This window comes from the organism of the source record quoted next, unplaced genomic scaffold (genome assembly GCF_019419815.1).
Source record: "Pyrus x bretschneideri cultivar Hongxiangsu unplaced genomic scaffold, Pyrus_bretschneideri_v1 Contig52, whole genome shotgun sequence".
Lineage (NCBI taxonomy): Eukaryota > Viridiplantae > Streptophyta > Magnoliopsida > Rosales > Rosaceae > Pyrus > Pyrus x bretschneideri.
Window position 1 is genome coordinate 1,554,439 of NW_025999790.1, and position 23,146 is coordinate 1,577,584.

A 23,146-nucleotide genomic window follows, 5' to 3' on the forward strand; every position below is an offset into this window, starting at 1 on the left:
CCCTTCCGCTTAAATTTCTCACCATTTATCCATAATTCATATTAAAAATAGAAATAAATTAATTATAAAAAAAATAAAAATAAAGAACATCTCTCTCGCACTTTCTCTCTTCTACCCGATTGTAACCCTTCCCACCCACCCCAAACCCCAAACCACCAGTCACCCCTAATCCCAGATGAAATTCATCCCCTGCCCCTTCCCTCAAATTCAACCCCAGTACCACCTCGCCACAACCCACACAATCCATAATCTTCAACAGCAGGTCCCAAATTCCCGATTCAAGCCGTGATCCCCCTTCCCCTTCTCCATGGGAACCCACCTACCGCCACACCAATAGCTCATTGTTGCCCTCTCTTTCTCTCTCTCCCCCCTGACTGTTTTCGAAACCCAACCATAACCTCTCGCAAGTCCCAGATGCTAATCCCTTCTTTTTGGTCGTACCCCAGATGCCAATTCAAAAAGGAAACAAAAATGATCCAAATGATGATTTTGACCTTCAAACTAACGGAACCATGGATGAAATGTGTGAGACTTACCAGAAGATGGAATTTGGTCATAAATAAAAGTTTAGGGGGTAATTGATAAAATTAAAGTTTAGGGGGAATTTCGACAAATAGGCCTTTTTAAAATACTGATAGAATTATTACATAATAACAACAAAAATCAAGCTTTATATTGAACTAAGTAGGGTCTGTTGTATGAATTTTAGAATATTACTTCGCCCAGTTTTGCACCTTATCTTGCGTTGGCTCTAATTACTCCATATATTTTCTTAAAGTCTCTTTCCGAATTTTCCTAGATCTTCCTCTACTCCTTTTACCCTAAACCTCCATCTCGTAGTCACATATTCTAACCGGAGTATCTGTAAGTCTTCAGTTCATATGTCTAAATCACCTTAATCAATTTTCTCTCATCCTAACTTCAATTGCGGGCACTCCTGCTTTACCTTGGATATGCTTATTCTTCATCCTATCATTTCTCAAGTGCCCGCACATCCAACGAAACATTCTCATCTCCATTACACTCAATTTTTGCACATGTTAATTTTTGACCCCTAAACATTCTGTGCCGTAAGGCATTGCTAATATTATTGCTATTCTGTAAAAATTTCCTTGAACTTTAGAGGCACACAACGATCGCATAATATATCCAATGCACTCTTCCACTTCACCCATCCAGTTTGTAAAAAGTTATATTGAATTTGTTCAAATTTTAGAGAGGAAAATTTTGAACTTAGGCGTAGAGAGTAAACTACCCTGTTCTACCCAAATTGACTAAACACAGATCTGCAATATTAACTTACAATTATTTAGATCCCATTAGATACCATGTTTCCCTCAAAGCAGTCTACACAATAGGAAATTTGAAATCGGACGCGTTGATCTAACCAACATAGCATTGTTAATGTTAGCTTCTCAATTTCAGGTATCAAAAGATTCAAACGAGGGGTCCTTAACAAGGCTAAATTAGATGAAACAGAATAAGCTGTATTGGAATTGATACAAACAAGTAACAGGTCACATTCCGAAACTTTAAGACCTAATCAAATGCTACAAACTAAATAACGAGAGCACAACATAACACCACAAAATTTTCAACGAGGGTTTGTTTCAAGTGTTTCCAGACAACCTATCACTCTCCGCTTCCATAGTTTCACAAGCTTTGGCAACTACTATTGCTTCGCATTGTTACCGGCGTCCTGAGGTGTTTTGACTATACTTAACTGGCCACCTTCCTTGTTTGCAGCGGTTGCCGCCTTCACCTCATTGCAGTGGTTTATGAACTTTGTTATCTCCTGAATTCATCAAATAAGAAAGTAACAAGGTAAGAAGCTAGAAGCAAGAAGGGATGTAAAGCAACTGGCAACAAGGAAATAGCAACCGATATCCATATAATGAAATTACTGAATTACCACCTAATAGAAAGGAATCCGGAGAATAATATAGGTTTCCGAATCCTATAAATCCAAAAACGGATGAATGCTGATGACGGAATCTAGGAGCACATCCAATAAAGTGTTACGATGAAAGAACTATTTAGATTAGTGAAGTTGAATAGAAGTTATTTACTTCAAAGGTTTATTTTTTGTACTAACAGGGATCTAACAAGGTGACGGGAACTATCAACTTCCCACACTATGACATATACAAATTTTCACAAACCTCATCTCCACGAACCTCAGATGACATATACAAATTTTCCGGTACTCGTTAACTATGAGAATAAATGGAAAACAAAAAAAAGGGTAATGCACAAATACTACTAACTTAAGAAACTATGTTACACAATACACATTAAAAGAAACCCCAAAATAGCACCAAGGTTGCTACAGAATATATCGATTAGCTACAGTCAGAATCATTTAAGATTTGCGGGCTGCATCATGAATAATGACAGTTTATAAACATGTGATCTAGCAAAAAGCAGACAATTGTAGTTGAGGAAAACAAAAACACAGAAGACCTCTTCCTATTTACTTCACACGTTCGACAAGAAATCCATAGTAGCATTGTAGAATAAAGTTGTGTTTTCAAAGCTATTCCGTACATTGGTGAAACATAAACTTACCCAAAAATAAGAAGGAAATGAAACAGAGCAAGCAAGGGGGCCAAAGGCCTGTTTGGGGTTTCTTCTATAGAAAGAAAGCACTTCTGCTAGAAGTGCTCCCAGAATAAGCATCTGGGAGGTGCTTCTCCATAAAGCGCTTCTATGAACCAGAAGCACTTCAAAGTTCAAATTTTTCTTCCAAACGCAACCAAAAGTGCTTTTGAAGCAAATCCCAAACAAAATCCTATGGAAATATCAGTGGAAGAGGATTTGATTTTTCCTGATATATGAACCGAATGAAAGACATAACCTTCTATCCTCAGAGAAAGAATTTCACTTAGAGCAACTCCCCAATCAAATGCCCCAACTAAATACTCTTAATTCAATCAACTTTACTGCATAATTACTACCATAAAATTCTTTAAAAAATAAAGAACAAATTAATGGAATTCAAATTAGTCAAAAACCAATTAAACAGAACATAAAAGCTCTCAATTTACAATTCTGTGAAATTAGCACAGAAATTGACAATTCTGGACTGAAATTAATCATAACCAATCAAATCAAATAATACAAAAGCATGAGAGAGAGAGAGAGAGAGAGAGAGAGAGAGAGAGAAGGGAAGAAACAAACCCGATCGGAATCCATGTCACCGGTGACCTTCGCAGGCTTAATTACTCGCTTGCCTTTGCGAATTTGAGTCATTTTTCCATGGCGGTTGGGAGGAATTGTCTTCCTCTTCTGCTGCCCTTTGAACAGCTTCCCTTTCTGCGTCATCTCTCTTCCGACTTCTCACTTCTCCATTCAGCGCTTCAGCCTTCTCTGTTCTTTTGGGACTAGGGTTTTGTTCAGGGTTTTAGGTTTAGGGTAATTCTCTCCGCTCCCAATGATATACTCAATTAACCCAGCAACCCCAATAAATTATCATATTCCCAGATATACCCTGTTATCGATATATCTAAATTACATTTTGCCAACCTAGTTTAAGCTTTTTTCAATTTTATCCTTTAATTTCGTTTTTTATATAATGAAATGTTGCACTGAGGATGAGAAAATAAATTAGTATAAAAGCATAATACTCGTCATCAACGAGATTCGAGTCTAAGACATTTCACTTATATATGAAGTAAAATACAAATTAAATGACAATTTTGTGCTCCTAGTTGGTAGTTATCTAATAGTCCAAGTAAACTTCAAAACCCACTGCTGGTGTGGAAGCTAGATTTGTGGTTAGGGAGAAACTAAAATGTCTTTGTGAATCTTCTCGGCTCTTGGAAGGGATGGATAACCGTGGCTTGCCACTAATTGTCCCTCATTTTTCCCCAAAAAAAAAAATAAAATCATCCAAGTAAACAATTATTTCTTTAATCTTTGGATTGCAAAAATTTCTTTCCTGAAAAAGAAATGTTACTTATCATTAATGATACACTTCTTAACTCGTATGTTGAAGATCTTGTATAAGTTCAATTGTCGCAAATAATAAGTTTGATACGAAAAAATTATGGTTAACCTATTGTGCGGTTTACCCAAAACCTTCTTTAGGATAATTCTAATTCATAATTTGACATTTTAGAAAACGAAAGTTGATTCTCAATTGTATGAGTTGAAGAATTGAGTAGGAAGTTACTTTTGTAAAAATCAATATCGTCGTATCTTGACCCTAACTCAATAGTCGGCTCTCCTTCACAACTTGAACTACCTCCAAGAGGTTCCGAGTAAACGATCATCGATACTTTGCTAGCTAGGATTGTCCCAGCAAATAAAGCATTTGGACTTTTCAATTCAAAGTAACGGGGAATTTTTTATTGTGATAGGAATACAGATGATATATCACGTGTTTTTATAGAAGTGGTGAAAAATTTTACTTTTTAAATTATTAACTTTTTAACACACGTATCTCACCATTTATTGACACGTCGTGTAACGATTACACTGAAAAATCTCTCCAAAGTAACCTCGTCACCACCAATCCATAACCCAGGGGTCTTCTGCAGACTATGCACACGTAATTCACTTCCCATGCAGCTTACTCCACGTGTCAATATTGGTTCACAGATTTCTAAATAGAAAACGCTGCTAAACTCTAAACCCTAAACCCTAAACCTCAAACCCCAAACCCCGCTGGCTAAGGCAAAGCAAAGAAAGTAAAATTAAGAGAAACTGTCGATGCAGAGGAAGCTGGAAAAACCCAGCGAGAGAAGGAATGATCAGAAAAGCAAAAGCAACCATGAGGAACAACAGCAACACAGCAAGGAAAAAGATGTGCAGAAGGAAGAAGACGCCTCACTTCCCCTAATGGCGTTGAACCACATGTCCAGGCTGTGCAGAAATGTGGAGGAGTCGGTGGATTTCTACACCAAAGTGTTAGGTTTTGTGAAGATTGAGAGGCCGCCAGCTTTTGATTTTGATGGGGCTTGGTTGTTTAATTATGGAGTTGGGATTCACTTGGTGCAGTCTGAGGATGAGGAGAGGCTTCCACATAATCCAGATCACTTGGATGCCATAGACGGTTAATATCTCCTTCCAGGTTCCAAATGAAATTAATTTAAGTCATTCAACTATTGAAAAAAAAAACTTAGATGAATTTAGTTTTGACTAAGAGTAATGCTAGGTAAACTAAATTTGGAGACTAAATTTGTAAACTAAATGATGTGTCACCAATAAGAAATAAGCACGTTAACCAACACTTAATGATCTAATCATCAACTTTTATATCATTTAGTTTACAAAAATTTAATCTGTATATTTAGTCTCTCTAACATTATCATTTGACCAATAGTCAATTTAGTCATCTTTGAGATGACGATGGTTAGTAAAAGACGGAACATACTCTAAAATAATACCGAACGAGTATAATACGTGAAAAATTATTCGATCGTTTTGCTAGAATACTATTTTGAAAAATTCGGCCATTTTATAACTTTTTAAAAATAATTATTTTAAGTATTTATTTATTTCTATTTCTTTAATAATGACGTATAAAAAAAAGTCAATTTTGTATGTAGAGAAAATGTTTTTTCTACGTCCATTAAACGTGAAAAGTGTGTAAGTACGTGTACAATATGTTGGAGTTGTAAAAAAAAAAAAATAAATGAAAGGGGATCCAAAACCTTTCTTTTTTTTTTTTTAGCCAAGGGATTCAAAACTTTGAGTTTTAACGGTAATGACAAAATAAAGGGTAAAATAAATAGTACCAAGATTGATTTTTTAGTATAAAAATGTGGTTTTCCGTTAAAGTGAACAATACCGAAAATTTTCGTTAAAATTTCCTATAAAAATTATGCTTTTACGAATTATTAAGAAGTGTACATAAAATAAAACATTTTTAAAAGTACATGCAAATATAATACGCCTACAATACGTGAGTGCGTCATCCATCATTTGCCATACGCGTCCTCGTGGTTTAATGGACTGGCATCTATATATAACTATTTTGTTTAAGTTTTCTTCGTTAATATATAATGTGATCAATACGATTAGAATTTGTAATTTAGTACACGTAAAGCTTTTAAAAGACACTAGTTGCTAGTCGGACAGTGGGTTGGGCCATAACGCCTAGACGGCTAGGCGGGGCCTAGGCGAGTGCTTAGGGGATTTAAGTAAATCGATTATGTTTCATGTAAATAAATATATGTTTATACTTAATATATATAATAAATCACAAAATAGAATGACAAATATGTTATGAAGTATTGGAACATAATGAAAACATTCATTTAAGTATTCACCAAGTCTCTTATAATTTATTGAAAAAAATAAAATGCAAAATGAAAGTTATCTATTTTCTATTTAAATAAGTCGCAACCTAGGCTGGTTTGGATAGGCTAGGCGTATGCCTAGGCGATATAGATAGGTGCCTTAGCAGGTTTAGGCGCCATTTTTTAATTTTGAAACGTCTGGGCATTAATCGGGGCAGTAGCCAACCGCCTAGCGCCTAGGAGGAGATTTTTAGAACAATGAATAGCACGGTTTTTCTACATTTACATAGAGGTCATTCTTGTGGCAACTTTTCTTTACTCTATAAGTACTAAATTACTTGCAGTGCGAAGACATTGAAGCCGTAGAACGGAAGTTGAAGGAGCTTGATATAAAGTACATAAAAAAAAGCAGAAGAGGATGATGAAAACGGAACAAAAATAGACCAACTCTTCTTCAACGATCCAGATGGATTCATGGTTGAGATGTGCAACTTTGAGAATCTCAAGCTTGTTCCTGCAGGTTCCTTGGGCAAAATAAAGATCCCAGTTGACATGCATACTCCGCCTGTTGAATTAAGGGCATAAACTTTAAAGGATGAAATATTATGAGAAATATTTCTTGTCACCAATTTTCATTCATGAGATAGATGCTAAACCTGAACGTGATGATTTCTTCTTATCTTGGAAATAGAGGTGCGACACTGTTATTTGCAATTGCAAAGACACCGTTAAGCAAAATAGTACGTAACTTGTACACGTATACTTTTGTTGACTCTAAAAATTACAAAACCTACGTGGCGTGCAGATCGAGTAACTAATAAGCTAACTATGTCATTCGGTTGAATGCGGGGTGTGCCAACTTGTCAGCCAAGCTCAGTCGAGAAGTAAAATTTGTTGATGTTGCGTTGAGCGCGCTGCTGACTTTTTTATCTTGCGATTGCGGCCGAGGAATGAACAAGTCTCGACCTTTGGATTCTCGAGCCTAAAGACAAAGCTGCTAATTCTGCGAAGTTCACGAATCGTCGCCGCTAGATTCGGTCACAGTGATTATATTTGTGAGTGTATAAGCACGTCGAATCGACATCAGACTATATGGACACAAGTACTCAAAGGTAATGTATGTCTTGATGGTAAATGTAGTTCGGCCATCAAAATGCGAACTCTGAAACTCACTTGTGAGTATCCAATCATAAAATCACTTGGCGTTCAATGTGCCGAATGTCGTAACTCGTAACACCTTACTTCGCCGAGAAGCCTAATAAGATGACCTCTGCCTATAAGGATCTGGAAACCCTTCTTGACCGAGACTTGGATAGATAACCAGTTAGCCTCAACGCAGTGTTGTTTATCCAAACTAAAGATGCTCATCGATCGATTGATTCTACAACAACATTGCTGTTTATCCCAACTGAAGATGTTCGCCGGTTGCCTCCACAATGCTGTTTATCCAAACTGAAGGTGTGTCAGCGGAAAAAGAAAACGAAAAATCTCAAGTTGTTTGAGAGGTTTGCACAGAGCAATTGTGTGTTGAATTTTTTTGTTCCTGAATTGCACCCTCATTTCTTTATTTATAGCAGCAAAAATCAATCCTAACCATACTCGAACTAGGACTCCTTATCTGGCCGAGAATCCTTACTGCATCAGGACTTAACCACTTCATTCATCTGCTTCGCAATAGGGCCCACCTACTTCCTATTCATCTGGAATATTCTTTTCCAAACAGGGCTTGGTCGACTTTTAGTTAGACGGACCATGAACTGGCTGGTTTGTAGAAATCCTCGAACAGAGCTTCTGGGCCGAGAACAATTCCATACTCGGCCCAACCCAATAATTTTAGGTCCAAACAACTTTATATTTAGGCTCAGCTGCATAAACCCGCCATTTCGTAAGGCAAATTATGCCTCGAAATATCCTCAAACACATCGCAACAACTTCATAATCACCCCAAGATTGCAGTGACCATCATCAAAATCTTCCCCAGGATTGTGTTTTTCATCTAGGCAAGAGCTTAACGCTATATCTTCCTCACTTGTACACCAGAACTATAGTCGATAGTGAAACAATAAGTTTGTCGACTGCAACATGCATGCGTCAAATTTCAACTTTAAAGTTAAGAGTAAATTGTAGCAATGATCCCTTAACTTTAACTCAATTGGAGTAATGATCCCTCAACCAAAAATCCATTACCATTGGTCCCTCAACTTATCAAAACGTGCAGTTACAGTTCTTCAACTAAAAATCCATTGCCATTAGTCCTTCAACTTTAATCTAATTGGAGAAATGGTTCCTCAACCTTAACCCAATTCGAGTAATGGTCATTCCAACATAACTCATTTTGACAAATTTTTGACGAAGTTGACGTAAAGGACCATAGCTACACGTTTTGATGAGTTGAGAGACCCCAATTGTAGTAATGGTCCTTCCAACATAACTCATTTTGACAAATTTTGACGAAGTTGATGAAAATGACCATAGCTACACATTTTTGGATGAGTTGGGGGACCAATGGTAATGAATTTTTAGTTGAGGGACCATTGCTCCAATTTGATTAAAGTTGAAGGACCATTGCTACAATTTACTCCTAAAGTTACTATCTCTTTGTTAAAAACCAAGCCAAACATCATGTGAATAAAAATAAACAAATTTATATACACATCTTTAATATCAACTTAACCATGATGTTGAACAAGACTAACATATACACTACAAGTAAATCGATCTGAGAAACACTATTTATAAAAGACGATACAAACTTGAAAGCTTAATGAAATCATAAAATACATATGGAAAATCACACATTTGACATAAAAAAGGCATCGATGTAAACTGATTCAAGGACTTAGTCTATGAAAAGCTACAATGAATCCGGATCAAACTTGTTGTGAGTAACTCAAACCAAAATGAAAGCTCAAATCCGAGAGGTGTATATGTTGATGAAGGACTGTATTATGACCTCAAACCTTCCACTATCTGGATGAACGTAAGTAACCTCAAGTTTTCCCTTCCTGCTAAAATATCGTAATTAACTTATTAAATTGCTTACAAATGAGGGCGAGCCTTGACGTATCAGAATTGCTCATTTGTGACTGAAATGTCATAGATTCGAGTCATGGAAACAATCTCTTTAAAGTAATGATAAAATTGCGTACAATAGACATTCATTCCCTGATTCTTGCGAACCGATGAGCTTTATTGGCTTGGTGTCAAACAAAATTACAAATGACTTGAAATTCTTGAGGTCATTCCCTTCATAGAAAAAGCAAAAATGATTTTGGGCCGGCTATTATTCATATCCCGCAAAAATAAAGGCTCAAAGTTTTGTCCAAACACGCTCTACCTATGCCCACAGGTTGGTTATTATGGAATCCGACTCTCTCGAATTTATCTCATGCTTAAGGGATTCGTTGGAGAATTGCAGTAGGGAGGCCTATCCTACTTTGATGAAAGTCAAACACTTAGGGGAATCCTTTCAGGATTGTTGCTGGTATTGGATTCCAAGATCAGCCAATATGTCTGCGAACTTGTTAGCGTTGACAAGATTTTTGGAGATGTGCGATGTCAACCGACATCTATCTTCGTTGGTTCATGTCTTTAATAATGATGGTTTACCTTAATTTTGTAATGGCTGTGCAGGAGGCGACGTATTAGCATTTGTTGCAGCGTCTTTCCTCCTTGTGCCTCCCTGCACTGCTCGGATTATTTTCTACCTAGTTAGTTGTTTGCCTTGGTGTAGGCTTTTTGTGTTATCTTGACATCTTTACCAATTCCAATTCCCCAGGTTTTTAAAAAAACATAAAAAAAAAAAAAAAAAAAAAGCGCTTTGCCAATGGCCCAAAATACCCTCTGGTCCCCAAAAAAATGCAAATCATAGGACAATGCCTAGTATTACACTTGTCATCATCTAACTGGAAGCGCGTCAGTCATTCGTACAAAATTATCGTCTACATCCCCTCACCTCCCTAAACCAGGCTCTTCCCGCTTGTACACAAACCCCTCCTCCTATGAGCTTTCACCGTACAACCATCAACAGCACAAACACCGAAGGCACACAGTGCAACCGACCGCAGAGAAATAGTAACCCAAACCCGCTAACACACCATCTCGTAACGCCAACGATTGCCAGATATCAACATCACAGAGGGGGAAGAGAGAGAGAGGGAGAGAGAGTGAGGAGGGGAAGAGAGAGAGAGGCCTCAACTCAGAAGCCAAAGTGCTTATCTTTCGCCTTCTCGGTATAAAATTTTCACACACAGAGATCACACTCAAAACCAAACCCTAAAATTCAAAAAATTTGCAGACTGGATTTACAAAATCATCCCCAATTCTTCAATTTCCAATAAAATCCACCATTTCTTCTCTCAGATCTGTTGCCTCGTTCGCCTTCAAATCCCCCAGTTCTTCCGTTTTGCAATAAAGATTGAGTTGGGGTTCTTGGGTTTCGCTCAATTTTCTAGCCATGGCGTGCGTAAAGGGGGTGAATCGATCGGCCTGCGTGGCGCTGGCTCCGGACGCCCCATACATGGCGGCAGGGACGATGGCCGGAGCAGTGGATCTGTCCTTCAGCTCCTCCGCCAACATTGAGATCTTCAAGCTTGATTTACAGTCAGACGACCGTGATCTCCCGGTAGTGGGCGAGTCGACGAGCTCTGAGAGATTCAACAGGTTGTCATGGGCCAAGCCCACTGGATCGGGGTCGCAAGAATTCGGGCTTGGGCTCATCGCTGGTGGACTTGTTGATGGCACTATTGATATCTGGAACCCACAAACTCTGATCCGGTAATTGGATTTGAATTTGGCATTTGCTTTTGGTTACGATTGGGATTGAATTGAATGGATATGAATTGAGTTTTGCTTGTAAATTTCGGATTTTCTGTGGATTTGGATTGTGGGTTTTCTTTTGGGTGCTGAAACAATGTGGGAAAGTGGAGAAGTTAACAGATTCTGTAGTTTCTTGTTGCTTGACTTTGATCTGAGTGAATGGCCTGTTTGGGGTGACGGGAAATGGGGTTAACGGTACCTGAAATTGGTATTTATTGTTCTATTGTGAGTGATTAGATCTCATTTTAAGCTGTGCTTTTATACCCAGTTCTTATTTTTTTCATTATTTGGAGTGAAATGATACCTTGAAATTTTCTTGGTTGCTGGAAGTCATGGAGATAATGTGAATTGGGATTTTCATGAATTCTATCTATGAAGATGAAAGCTTGGGCGTATTCTCTGGACGTTTTCTGTTCATTATTTATTTTTGTTAGTATTGCGGAACTATTTGCAATAATTTGAACCTCCTGTTAGATTTATTTGGTTTTGATCTTTCCCTTACAAAAATATGCGTGGAAATACATGCCCTCTGGTTTTGTGAAACATTATTTTTGTATTTGAGAAAGCATTTTATGGTATGCTTTGGAAAGGCCTTATTTTTTGTTCTCTCTTATCCTTAGTCCGGAGGCGGGTGTAAGTGCTTCAGTTGGGCATCTCACAAGACATAAAGGCCCTGTAAGTTTTCTTCCTTCAGAATGCTTGTCTTTTTGGCGGTTCTTTCAATGCTTGGACAACTGATCATTACGTAGATTAGTTCTCAAACTCTTAAATTTGAGTCTTGTTATTTTGTTCCAGGTTCGTGGTCTTGAATTTAATGCAATTGCACCCAATTTACTTGCATCTGGGGCTGATGATGGTGAAATTTGCATTTGGGACTTGACCAATCCTGCAGAACCCTCTCACTTCCCACCTCTCAAGGTTTGTGCTAATTAGTTGTCAGTTTATCTGAAATATTGCAAACTCTTTCTCTATAGTCTGTATTGTATTATTTATCCTCAATTTTTTTGGTGTTCTTATCCACTTCTGTGTATTTCACTTTTCTTTTTTAATAAACTGTTACATGTAGAGTAGAATAATTAGACATTATTAAAGATGCTTACAATTTTGTTACCAAAAGGTAGCTAAAGTAAACACCACTAGTTTGTACAATTATCATCACAATGAATGAGACGCAAGGTGGATGTACTAAGCAATGTATAATCATAATAAACATAGAGAAGTGGAAAGGATGCAAGGTCCCTTTCTACAAATTATTCTCATAACCTGTAGAGAACTATGTTAATTCTGACCGTATTCCTTATTGTACAAGAGAAAGTCTATAATTAGATCCCTCTAGTCTTTTCTGTCTCCATCTTTGCATGAAATGATTTTTCTCTCTCGTTTTGTTCTTTATGCAGGGTAGTGGATCTGCTGCCCAGGGTGAGGTGTCATTTTTATCTTGGAATAGCAAGGTCCAACATATATTAGCATCCACTTCATTAAATGGGACAACTGGTGAGAAATATACTATTCTCTTTAGGTACTTGTTGTCTAGTAGTTTTATAACTTTTATTTAGTGTGAAAATCTAACATTTTGAATTTTTCAGTGATTTGGGACCTGAAAAAGCAAAAGCCAGTAATAAGGTGATTTGATTATTCTCTACTGTGAAGCTGTTGTATTAAAATCTCAATGATTATCTGGATTGGTCATTTCCATTACCTAACTTGACATTGGTTGTCCGGCAGTTTTACAGATTCAGTTAGAAGACGGTGCTCTGTTTTGCAGTGGAATCCTGATATTGCCACTCAGCTAATTGTTTCTTCAGATGAAGATGGTTCACCTTCTCTTAGGGTAATGATACTGCAGTACTATTCTATTTGTTTAGTGGTCAAACGTTTTAACATTTCTGTTCATGCAGCTGTGGGATATGCGTAATATAATGTCACCAGTTAAAGAGTTTGTCGGGCACACAAAAGGTAATAAGACAGAAAAAAATCATCTCTTTCTTGACATACTACCTGTTAATGATTCTTTGGTGCCTTTCTTTTTGGTTGGGAGCAGTTTCTTTCTTTTGGTTTCATAAAGCTATTTTTACTCCAGTGCTAATTTCCATTGTTGTTTAACTAATTACTGGACATAGGAACAGATCAGAGATAGCTGTTTAAATATTCATCTCTACAGCTTAATATGCTAAGAGATTTTTGTACAGCCCTTCCCGATGTGGTTTGAAAATCAAACTGCATTCAAATATGAACATGATAATGAGTCTTATGAACCTGGAAGGATTTATGAAATTCAGGGAATGGCACATATTATTCATTAATCAAATCCTCAAACTGCTAGTCTACTTGAGTTGTCTTTTACTATAGTAAACAAGCTAATCCATTTTGGTTATTGTTTGTCACTAATTGTGGAAGTGGGCGTGTGAGAAAGCACAAGACTTTCAATGGGTCACCCAGATATCATGCCATTTTATGCGTGATTGTACTTGATTAGTGACTTTTTTAAGATACATTTTTGAGGCTGTGTGAAGTAGTACATAAGTTTCTCCATTATGCTTCTATTTATGCTTTTAGGAATTGTTGTGTCAACCTCATATTCCATGTGGTTGAACTTGCATTCAGTTTGACGAGATTGTTATTTTTGTAACTCAAAAGTACCGTATTAATGATATTATTTTGATCCGAAGTTCATTGGATATGCTTATGATTATGTTACGTACACATCCTGCCCCAGGTGTAATTGCAATGTCTTGGTGTCCGAATGACAGCTCCTATCTGCTTACATGTGCCAAGGATAATCGAACTATTTGCTGGGACACAGTTTCTGCAGAGGTATGGTCTTTACCCGCTCATCAAGGAGGCCAATATTTTGCATTGTGCACCTTGACCGCATTTTAATCTCTCCTGTACTTTTGGTTTCAGTATCATTGTCTTGACTGTGGGGTTGTTTTTTGTAATATATTGGTTCAGATTGTATGTGAATTGCCGGCAGGCACCAATTGGAATTTTGATGTGCATTGGTATCCAAAAGCACCTGGAGTGATATCGGCATCTTCATTTGATGGAAAAATTGGAATTTACAATATTGAGGTATAGTGAGGTTTTTATTATATTTCTGAATTATTGTACTGCACAAGTATTGAAGAATCATGGGGTGTAAGGAATGTGAAATAGGTTGAAAGAAAACTCTACATATGCTTTGTTGCTTGCTTTTGTTTATTAAAAAAACTTAGTTGTGGTATCTGATATGTAGATGGGTAAAGTAGCAAAATGTTAGGTGATCTGTTAAATGGGCGAACTCCAATTTTTAGTGAATGCTTGTGCTAAAATCCACGATTTATGATTATTATATATACACAACAAATTTTGTTTGATTATTATTACTGCATTATCAAACTGAGGATCACAATTTGTACGAGACACTAGGCGCATGTATACTGTTATGTAATCTGGAATACCTTCCAGCTACTAGACCACTACATTTACTGTTATTTTATAAACTGCACATAAATGGTGTGCATCCTTGTGTTTATGTTACTTCATGAACTTATCATGTTTTAAATCTCTTCTATTCTTTTATATTTTTCTCACAGGGTTGCAGCAGATATGGAGTTGGGGAAAGTGATTTTGGTGCAGGTAATGCACAATTAATTAGCCGTTGCATAGTAACATTTTGGGGTTCTATTTAAAAACTGAACTAAAAAAACTACGATCCTTCTTTAAAACACACAAATTTTCAAATACTAGATTTTTTTATTAAAAAGGTCGGTTGGTATGGAACTTGAAACCTTTTTTGTAAATCTTTAGTGAAGAAAACTGCTTTAATTCTTAAATATTAAGGAGGCAAAAAACCCGGATCTAACGGCCCAGAAGAGTGAAACTGACCACAGTTCACAGAAAACGGAAAAGAAGGAATAAAGGAGAGAAGGGGAAAGTGATAAAAATATCACAAAGAACGAAGTGGAACAAGAAAATGGAAAAGCAACTAGAAACTCCTACTGCAGAAGAGTGTGAAACTAGTACTTGTTTGCAGAGCCAATGATAATCAAAGAGCAGAAAGAGATGGAGAAGGGACTGAGAGGAGAAAGGATTCGAGAGGGAGAAAGAGTGGCTAGATTGAAAACTCAGAAACCTAACTTTTTTGAGTTTTAAAAAAGTGGGTTTGTTTTAGTGAGTTTTTAGTTTAGAGTTTTTGAAAATGGGTTGAGCAAACAAGAGTTACGAGCTTGGGACTCAAAAATTGTTTTTGAGTTTAAAAAGTTAGATACCGAACATGCCTAAATATTGCCTTGACAATTTTAGTATTTTCTTTTTGGGTTGCTGAACTCTGTTAACAACAGCACTTCATTGGCTGTTTTTTTCTCTGTTTCTTTTTGTACATAGATTATCTCTTACAGCACGCAATAAAGTTTGGCTATATGTTTCTTTTGGATTTTAGGTTGGAACGTTTTTAATTTGTACAGAACAGTAGATCTACTGTGTTCCAAAATTTCATTTGTTATCCTTTCTTTTCAGGACCTCTGAGAGCTCCGAAATGGTATAAGCGCCCAGTTGGGGCATCTTTTGGCTTTGGAGGCAAGATTGTGTCCTTTCAGCACACTTCTGCGGGTTCGGAGGTAGACTTTATTGGCGTGCTCCCTGTGTCTTCTGCAATGATGCATTTTAGAGTTCATTTTCCTCCCTTGTGTCCAGGTTTATGTACACAGCTTGGTTACTGAACACAGTTTGGTGAATCGCTCATCGGAATTTGAAGCTGCAATCCAAAATGGGGAAAGGCATTTACTTCGAGCCTTGTGTGAGAAGAAATCACAGGAGTCTGAGTATGCCACTTACCAGAAGAATAACTTTTTATGAGCTCCATGAGAGTTAATATCTCTTGAAAATTAATTCTCGTGTCATGGTTAACATCCTCTTTTGCTTCTGTTTGCATGATTTTTTTCGGCAGATCTGAGGATGACCAGGAAACATGGGGCTTATTAAGGGTATTGTTTGAAGATGATGGGGCTGCAAGGACGAAACTGATCACTCATCTTGGTTTCAGTATGCCTGAGGAAACAAAAGAAGATGCTCCAGAGGATCTATCACAAGAAGTCGATGCACTTGGGCTTGAGGATACTATAACTGATAAAGGGGGTCTTGGGAGTGATAAGGAAGCCACCATCTTTCCTTCTGACAACGGAGAAGATTTCTTCAATAATCTTCCTAGTCCTAAAGCTGATACTCCTGTGTCAACCTCTGGTGACAAAATCTCTGTGGGGGATACAATTCCTGTTACGGAACAAACGGAACAAGAGTCTGATGGACTGGAGGAGAGTGCTGACCCATCATTTGATGAATCTGTTCAACATGCTTTAGTTGTAGGAGATTATAAGGGCGCTGTTGCAAAATGCATTTCAGCAAATAAAATGGCTGATGCTTTAGTTATTGCTCATGCTGGTGGTTCTTCATTGTGGGAGAGCACACGGGATCAGTATCTTAAGATGAGCCATTCGCCTTACCTTAAGGTATTTAAAATCTACTTTCTTAAGAGGCTCGGAACACTTCCTATTTCATATTTGATAATATTTGAAACTTCTTGAAAAGATGTGAAAGATTGATTGTACCGTGTCTTAAGTTTTCCCATAATTCAGGCTTAACATGACTACTTCCTACATTCAGATTGTTTCTGCAATGGTGAGCAACGATCTCTTGAGTCTTGTCAACACCAGGCCTCTAAAGTTCTGGAAGGAAACACTTGCTCTTCTGTGTAGTGTAAGTTTCCCAGCTCCTCAAAATGTTAATGCCATGATGCATTGTGCCATTGTACATTGTAAATGAAGTGTTTTGGTTATTTGGCTCATTACTGTTCCTGACTCACCCTAAACTGCGCTCTTAATAGCTGCATCATAAGAGAATACCATTAACAAGTCAACTTTGAAATTTGTGTATCCACCAATTGATTTATGTTTTTCTATGTTTCTTGAATCAACAGTTTGCATCCAGAGACGAGTGGACTGTGCTTTGTGATACACTTGCTTCCAAACTTGTGGCAGCTGGTAATACGCTGGCGGCAACTATTTGTTATATATGTGCGGGAAATATTGATAAAACCGTAGAGATTTGGTCAAGAAGTCTGACCACTGAGCATGAGGGGAGATCCTATGTCGACCTCCTCCAGGTAATTTTTCATTTAGACAGTCATGTTCTTCTTGGCCATGAGGTTAAATATGTGTTTTTTTGGAGAGAGAGAAAGAGGTTAAATATGTTTTGTTATTTGGTTTAGGAATTAATGGAGAAGACAATTGTCCTTGCCTTGGCATCTGGGCAGAAGCGGTTTAGTGCATCTTTGTGCAAACTTGTTGAGAAATACGCCGAAATTTTAGCTAGTCAAGGCCTTTTAACAACAGCAATGGAGTACCTAAAACTCTTGGGTTCTGATGAGTTGTCACCTGAGCTTGTTATCTTAAGAGATCGTATTTCTCTTTCAACCGAACCTGGTATGTGCATCTTAAAAAGTTACTGAAGTGACGTTTTAATATATGCATTTTTGTATGTTGCAGATTGTGATCAATGGCAATTAATCTTATCAAAGTTAATACTGGTAGTCGATATTTTAATTAGTTCAATATGCAAAAAATACGATGGTTAAAGCTCTTAAAATTTCAAAAGCTTCTTTCTTGTCACCTGCATTACTTATTTCCTCCCCATATTATTTGTTGTGTTATTGCAGTAGAAAAAGTTGCCAAGAATGAAACATTTGGAAACCAACCTGCAGCAAGCGGGCCTGTATATGCGGCTGATCAATCTACTTTTGTGGGGGCCTCTCCTCCATATTATCAGGTGTTCATAAAGTTTTACGTTGCCGTTTTATTTTATTTTTTTGATTTGTCGTGTGTTGCCAAATCTGTTGCCTCGATGTGGATTGACCTTTTATTTTTTCTCTTTAAATGGTTAGGAAACAGTGCCATCACATTTGCAATCAGGTGTTCCTGTAAGTCCTTATGGCGAGAGCTACCAAGAACCTGTGAATCCTTCGTATGGAAGAGGAGGATATGGCCCTCCTGCCCCGTATCAGCCTGCATCGCAACCCCAGATGTTTCTTCCTAACCAACCACCTCAGGTTCCACAGGTAATTTGTTCTTATTTAGGGTCTTTATAAGCGTCATTAATTTGTTTACTTTATGAGTATGCTATAACATACTTTTACCACGAAAAGTATATTGCAAGGGCAACACTCCTCCACCAGTGGTAGAGGGCCACTTGCCAATGTGTATTCTTGTTGGTCAAGGGTTATTAGGATTTTCATATTTGGTAAATTGCAGGTGCCACAAAATTATAAAATTGTTCGTTACAGCCTTCAAACATGCACTTGTTATTTTAATGATTATCTGAAATTTAGCTGTTAATCACACTTGGACATGAAATCCTAGTTGTAATTAACTTTTTGTTATTGAGAAGTTACTGGTCACTTCCCACATTTTTCAATGTTCAAGGTTCTGATTCATTGGAATCTTCATGGTGTACCTGTAGGAGAATTTTTCTGCACCTCCCGTTTCCTCTCAGCCTGCAGTAAGGCCTTTCATTCCTGCAACTCCTCCTGTGCTAAAAAATGTGGAGCAATATCAGCAGCCAACATTGGGTTCTCAGCTGTATCCTGTCCGTATATCTTCGTTTGATGTCAAAATAAATATCAGAAATCATGTCCATGACTGTTTTTCTAAATTTTTTCTTGGTGGTGTTTCAGACTTTCCAACCTATGCAACCGGGGCCTGGTTCAACTGCTCCTCTTCAATCACAAGTCGCTCCAGTTCCTGTAAATAAGCCACATGGTGTAGCTCCCTCTGTTCCTCCAAGAGGATTTATGCCAGTTCCTAATCCAGGAGTTGTTCAGGGGCCTCATGCGGGTTCACTGCAGCCACCTAGTCCTACTCACCAATCTCCAGCTCGTACTCCTGTGGCAGTAGCAGCTCCACCACCCACCATACAGACAGTTGATACATCCAGTGTTCCTGGTAATTCAAGAATTCTTTTTATCTTTTGGAAATTTGCTAACTTCTCTCCAGAATTGTCTTGCTCTGTATATCTGTTTAACTTGTGCAGTTTTAAAAGCAAGCTTTGTGTTGTAATTTTCTCTTGGTTGTAGTTCCCTCAGTTTCAAACCTAGAAACAGAGGAATGCAGCCAAAATTAGAGGGCCATGAAATATATAACATGCAATTAGTGTAATATGCTGGTAGGATTGCAATATTTTGAATTGAAGTATTTGTTAAATAATAAGATGCGGATTCTTTGAGGTATTGAGATCTCGCTGACGTGAGAATTTTGGAAAACTGACAAAAAGGACATGAGAATTTTGGAACACCATGATCACTGCAAGCATGAGTGGTTATGGACAAATTGCATTGATATTCATTTGGATGATGAAGACAAGTATTATGGGTGGAGGTAATTACGAGATATATGATAAAAGTACAACTTGGAACAGAAGTATTGTCCTTTCAGATTGGTAGAGGAAGAGGATTTGTGCAGTTGACTCCAATTATAGTTGAGAGAACTACAACTATAATTGAGTTCTAATTAGGTTCTGTGTAATAGAGGGTCCAAAATTGAGTTCTAATTAGGTTCTGTGTTTGTTAGGTATTATATAGTGTAGGCTGTTTCCCTACTTTAAAATTAAAATCGACCTGACCTGAATGGTGGGCTACTTACACTATTTGGGCCGTACTCTTTTCTGGCGTGCAATTGATGGCCAAGAGTAGTAGAGGGAATGAAATATTTGTAGAGAGCGCAGTTAGTCGAGTGTTTGTATTGCAGTTAATTTCATGGAATGGCCTAAATCTTGAACTGGGATATGGTCTACGAGATGTTTTGGCATCTAGACGTTAGTGTTAATTGTGCGTTAATTGTGTATTTAAACACGTACAACAGTTAGGAGACTGCTATTTATATTTTCATGTGTGTGGGCTCTGTAAGATATTCTCCTTCATTTTGCGGTTCCCTATTTGTCACATAGAATTTCCAACCTGTGGTTTTGTGACAATCTTTGCTTATTTGTGGATAATGTGGTACAGCCCATCAAAAATCAGTAATTGCAACATTAACAAGACTTTTCAATGAGACATCGGAGGCGCTGGGAGGTGCACGTGCAAATCCCGGTAAGAAGCGTGAAATAGAAGACAATTCGAGGAAGATAGGTGCATTGTTTGCCAAACTCAACAGTGGGGACATATCTAGAAACGCTGCTGATAAGCTTGTTCAGCTTTGCCAGGCATTAGATAATGGTGATTTCGGTACTGCCCTGCAAATCCAGGTACGTTTATGGAAACTTTACTCTTATATTTTACTTTTACACTATAAAGGGTGATTTTTAACAGGGGGTTCTTTCTGTTTCTGCTTGCAATCAGGTGCTTCTTACCACTAGTGAATGGGACGAGTGCAACTTTTGGCTTGCAACTCTCAAGAGGATGATCAAGACAAGGCAAAATGTGAGACTATAAGTTATGAACGCTGTGATTACCCAAGTTTCGGATTGTTTTGTTCCTAGAAATCTTTCATGGCCTTATCTGCACGAAGACATGACGGTTTGTTTTCATGCATTCAAAAAGTGCATCTCTAGATTTTGGCCCGGGGATTTGATTAGCTTTGGATTAATTCTACCTTGGAAGGCAATTAGTGGGTTTGAAGTTTGAACGCGGTTAGAAAAGATAGTCGCACATTAAGGACATCTTGTTGACTGTTTCAGTTTTATTTTTGTAGTGCTTAGAAATAGCATTGATTTTTTGTTTTCTTTCGACGTTTTTACATAAATTCATAGTACGTTTACGAAGCTGTTCGAGCTTTTCCTAGTGATGTGGTAACATTTTGCCAATGGCATGAAATTGTACCCCCCCACCTTTGTGTTTTTATTATATGAACAGAAATTAGAATGACGACTTCAATTTTGTCGAAAATGATTGGATGTGAATCATTTATATGCTACTTTTTTTGGCAATTTGAGTTTTTTGTATTGGTTTGGGCACACGAATTTGAAGGTGCCTTTGACATTCATGTCAATGGAACCCCATTTGTCTAGGTTTTTTCTTCCATGGTTGTTCTGTGTTTGCCCGAGTCTTGTATGATGCAAATTTGTATGATGGCAGGACCAGATGTGTATTTGGTAGACATTTTTGATACGCTGGATATCCTGTTCATGTCTGATGGCAGGACCAGATGTGGCCGAGTTCAAGCGCCCCAAGAACATAGAAGTGTGCACACGCTAGGCCACAAAGATCCAGACCTCTCCAATTTTATAACAAATATTAGCAAGGCTTCCTCAACTTTAACTCAATTGGTGCAATAGTCCTTAAATTCAAAACTCATGACCATTGGTCTCTTTAACGCATCAAACTGTGCAACTATCATTATCGTCAACTCCGTTAAAGCTTCTGTCAAAATGGCTAAATCAACTTTAACCCAATTGTAGCAATAACTATTCGAACATAACTCGTTTTGATAAAAGTTTTGACAAAGTTGACGAAAAGGATTATAGCTGCACGTTTTGAAGAATTAAGGGATCAAATTTTTAGTTGAGAGACCATTACTTTAATTGAGTTAAATCTAAGAGACTGTGCCACAATTTCCTCATTTTAGAATTTCAAAAAAGTAAGGGCCAAGAAGTGGGAGTAGGTGTAAAGACTTGACAGACGGATACCTAATATACTTGTTTCTGCTTGCTGCCAAACAGCTAAAAACAGAGTTCCTCTTCCAGGATACGTTTTGAGTTCGAAACCGTGTTTGGGGAGCTAGCTAGTAGTGCTCCGGAATCTTTTCATCTTTCAAACTTCAGTTTGTCTTGTACTTGACTGTTTTGTCCAATCCAAAGGGAAACAAACAGCAGAAATAGCAACAGCTACGACATAAAGAATTGTCACCACTAAAGAGAGTGTTTGGCTACTGCACTTGTCCAGTCCTTTTTCTTGGACCACCACAGCACTGCTGTTCCTGTACCCGGAAAATGCGTCACAAAAAATCTAGGTTCTCCAAGGAAAACGAAGAGTTTCTTTTAACCATTTTCTTCTTTATTATTAGCAATATTTTTACTTTATGTCGGACTGAATGAGGGGAAAGAGGGTGTTCGAACTCAAGATGTAGTAGGATTAAGAAAAAGATTAACAGCCATAATAATAATGTAACAAGCGCTTTTCAGTTGTCATGTAATGTAGTCAACTATTGTAATCAAGAGATGTAGTACATCTAGTATTATTCGCAAATCATACAATTTTATGTATGATTTATTTACATGAGACTTATGGATGAAGAGTCAATGATCATCTGATTTCTTAGCACTTAGGGCATGTTTACCAAATGAGATTAGAGTGGGAAGAAACAGAATCACACTTGTCTAGCGCATTCGAGCGTTTACTAGCATTTAGGGAATCAGAAAATAGTTGGGGATCACCTAATATCGGTAATCGAATGTCCTAAATCTTTCTAAATTTAGTTACTTAGATGGAGGAATCTAATTATAATTCCACTCTCATTCCAAACTCATCTTCAATTCAATTCTTGTCAATTCGATTAGGAATTAGTAAATGAGCCATATGTTTTTATTTTATTTGAAAAGGTCCTTATTTGTTACATATCACCAAATCTACCAATCCGAGCCTTTGAAATTTAATCAAACGGTTAAAGTTATTATAATTTTTAAAAGGATCCTCTGTTTTTAGCCGTTAGATCAAATTTCAAGAACCTAGATTGATGAATTTGATGGATTTAATAAAAGGGATCCTAAGAGGATCTCAAAATGGGAAAGAGATTAGGAAGTAAAGATACTTTTACAAATTAAATTAACTGACAAGACTAGGACATTTTCATGATGGGTAAACAAAGCAAACAGTGTGATACTGCGAGAGAGTCAAACAAGAATTCAAAGTGACATGATGAAAGTTGAGCCATTCCCTTTTAATATATTTCTTGGTAGAAGATAATTCTTCCTTGTCGAACTAACGTCAAACCCATCTAGAAGCAACAAGTTATCTACTACGTACAACTTAAGTTCGTCAAAAAGTATGATCAATCTATACTAAAGGATTCTCGCCCGATTTTTTTGTGTGGAGATTTTTGCGAATTTCGTGATGATGGTCG

The 23,146-nt window shown here is 37.4% G+C and overlaps 2 protein-coding genes and 1 pseudogene across 2 annotated transcripts; 2 read left to right on the forward strand and 1 right to left on the reverse strand.

Annotated features, from left to right (window-relative positions):
- Positions 1-1,270: 1,270 nt before the first annotated feature.
- LOC103945534 lies at positions 1,271-3,414 on the reverse strand. The gene is made up of 2 exons (XM_009356115.3): positions 3,181-3,414; positions 1,271-1,795 (listed from the first exon to the last, which is right to left on the reverse strand). The coding sequence occupies exons 1-2, from the start codon at positions 3,322-3,324 to the stop codon at positions 1,673-1,675; spliced, it is 267 nt and encodes an 88-aa protein (XP_009354390.2). The 5' UTR covers positions 3,325-3,414; the 3' UTR covers positions 1,271-1,672.
- Positions 3,415-4,688: 1,274 nt separating this feature from the next.
- On the forward strand, positions 4,689-6,830 carry LOC103945616 (annotated as a pseudogene).
- Positions 6,831-10,361: 3,531 nt separating this feature from the next.
- LOC103945535 (protein transport protein SEC31 homolog B) lies at positions 10,362-20,973 on the forward strand. The gene is made up of 22 exons (XM_009356116.3): positions 10,362-11,021; positions 11,684-11,738; positions 11,859-11,981; positions 12,461-12,557; positions 12,650-12,686; positions 12,789-12,894; positions 12,962-13,019; positions 13,780-13,877; positions 14,016-14,135; positions 14,639-14,681; positions 15,561-15,661; positions 15,738-15,865; positions 15,991-16,549; positions 16,704-16,796; positions 17,017-17,202; positions 17,308-17,521; positions 17,755-17,864; positions 17,980-18,153; positions 18,555-18,680; positions 18,769-19,036; positions 20,095-20,333; positions 20,428-20,973. The coding sequence occupies exons 1-22, from the start codon at positions 10,702-10,704 to the stop codon at positions 20,518-20,520; spliced, it is 3,348 nt and encodes a 1,115-aa protein (XP_009354391.2). The 5' UTR covers positions 10,362-10,701; the 3' UTR covers positions 20,521-20,973.
- Positions 20,974-23,146: the final 2,173 nt, after the last annotated feature.

Excerpts from the sequence above, each read along its gene's own strand:
- LOC103945534 (XM_009356115.3), bottom strand. The coding sequence starts at position 3,324 with ATGACGCAGAAAGGGAAGCTGTTCAAAGGGCAGCAGAAGAGGAAGACA. Across the intron at positions 1,796-3,180 it reads GTGACATGGATTCCGATCGG|GAGATAACAAAGTTCATAAA; the intron begins GTTTGTTTCTTC and ends TGATGAATTCAG.
- LOC103945535 (XM_009356116.3), top strand. The coding sequence starts at position 10,702 with ATGGCGTGCGTAAAGGGGGTGAATCGATCGGCCTGCGTGGCGCTGGCT. Across the intron at positions 17,203-17,307 it reads CCTATGTCGACCTCCTCCAG|GAATTAATGGAGAAGACAAT; the intron begins GTAATTTTTCAT and ends TATTTGGTTTAG. Across the intron at positions 17,865-17,979 it reads CCTCTCCTCCATATTATCAG|GAAACAGTGCCATCACATTT; the intron begins GTGTTCATAAAG and ends TTAAATGGTTAG.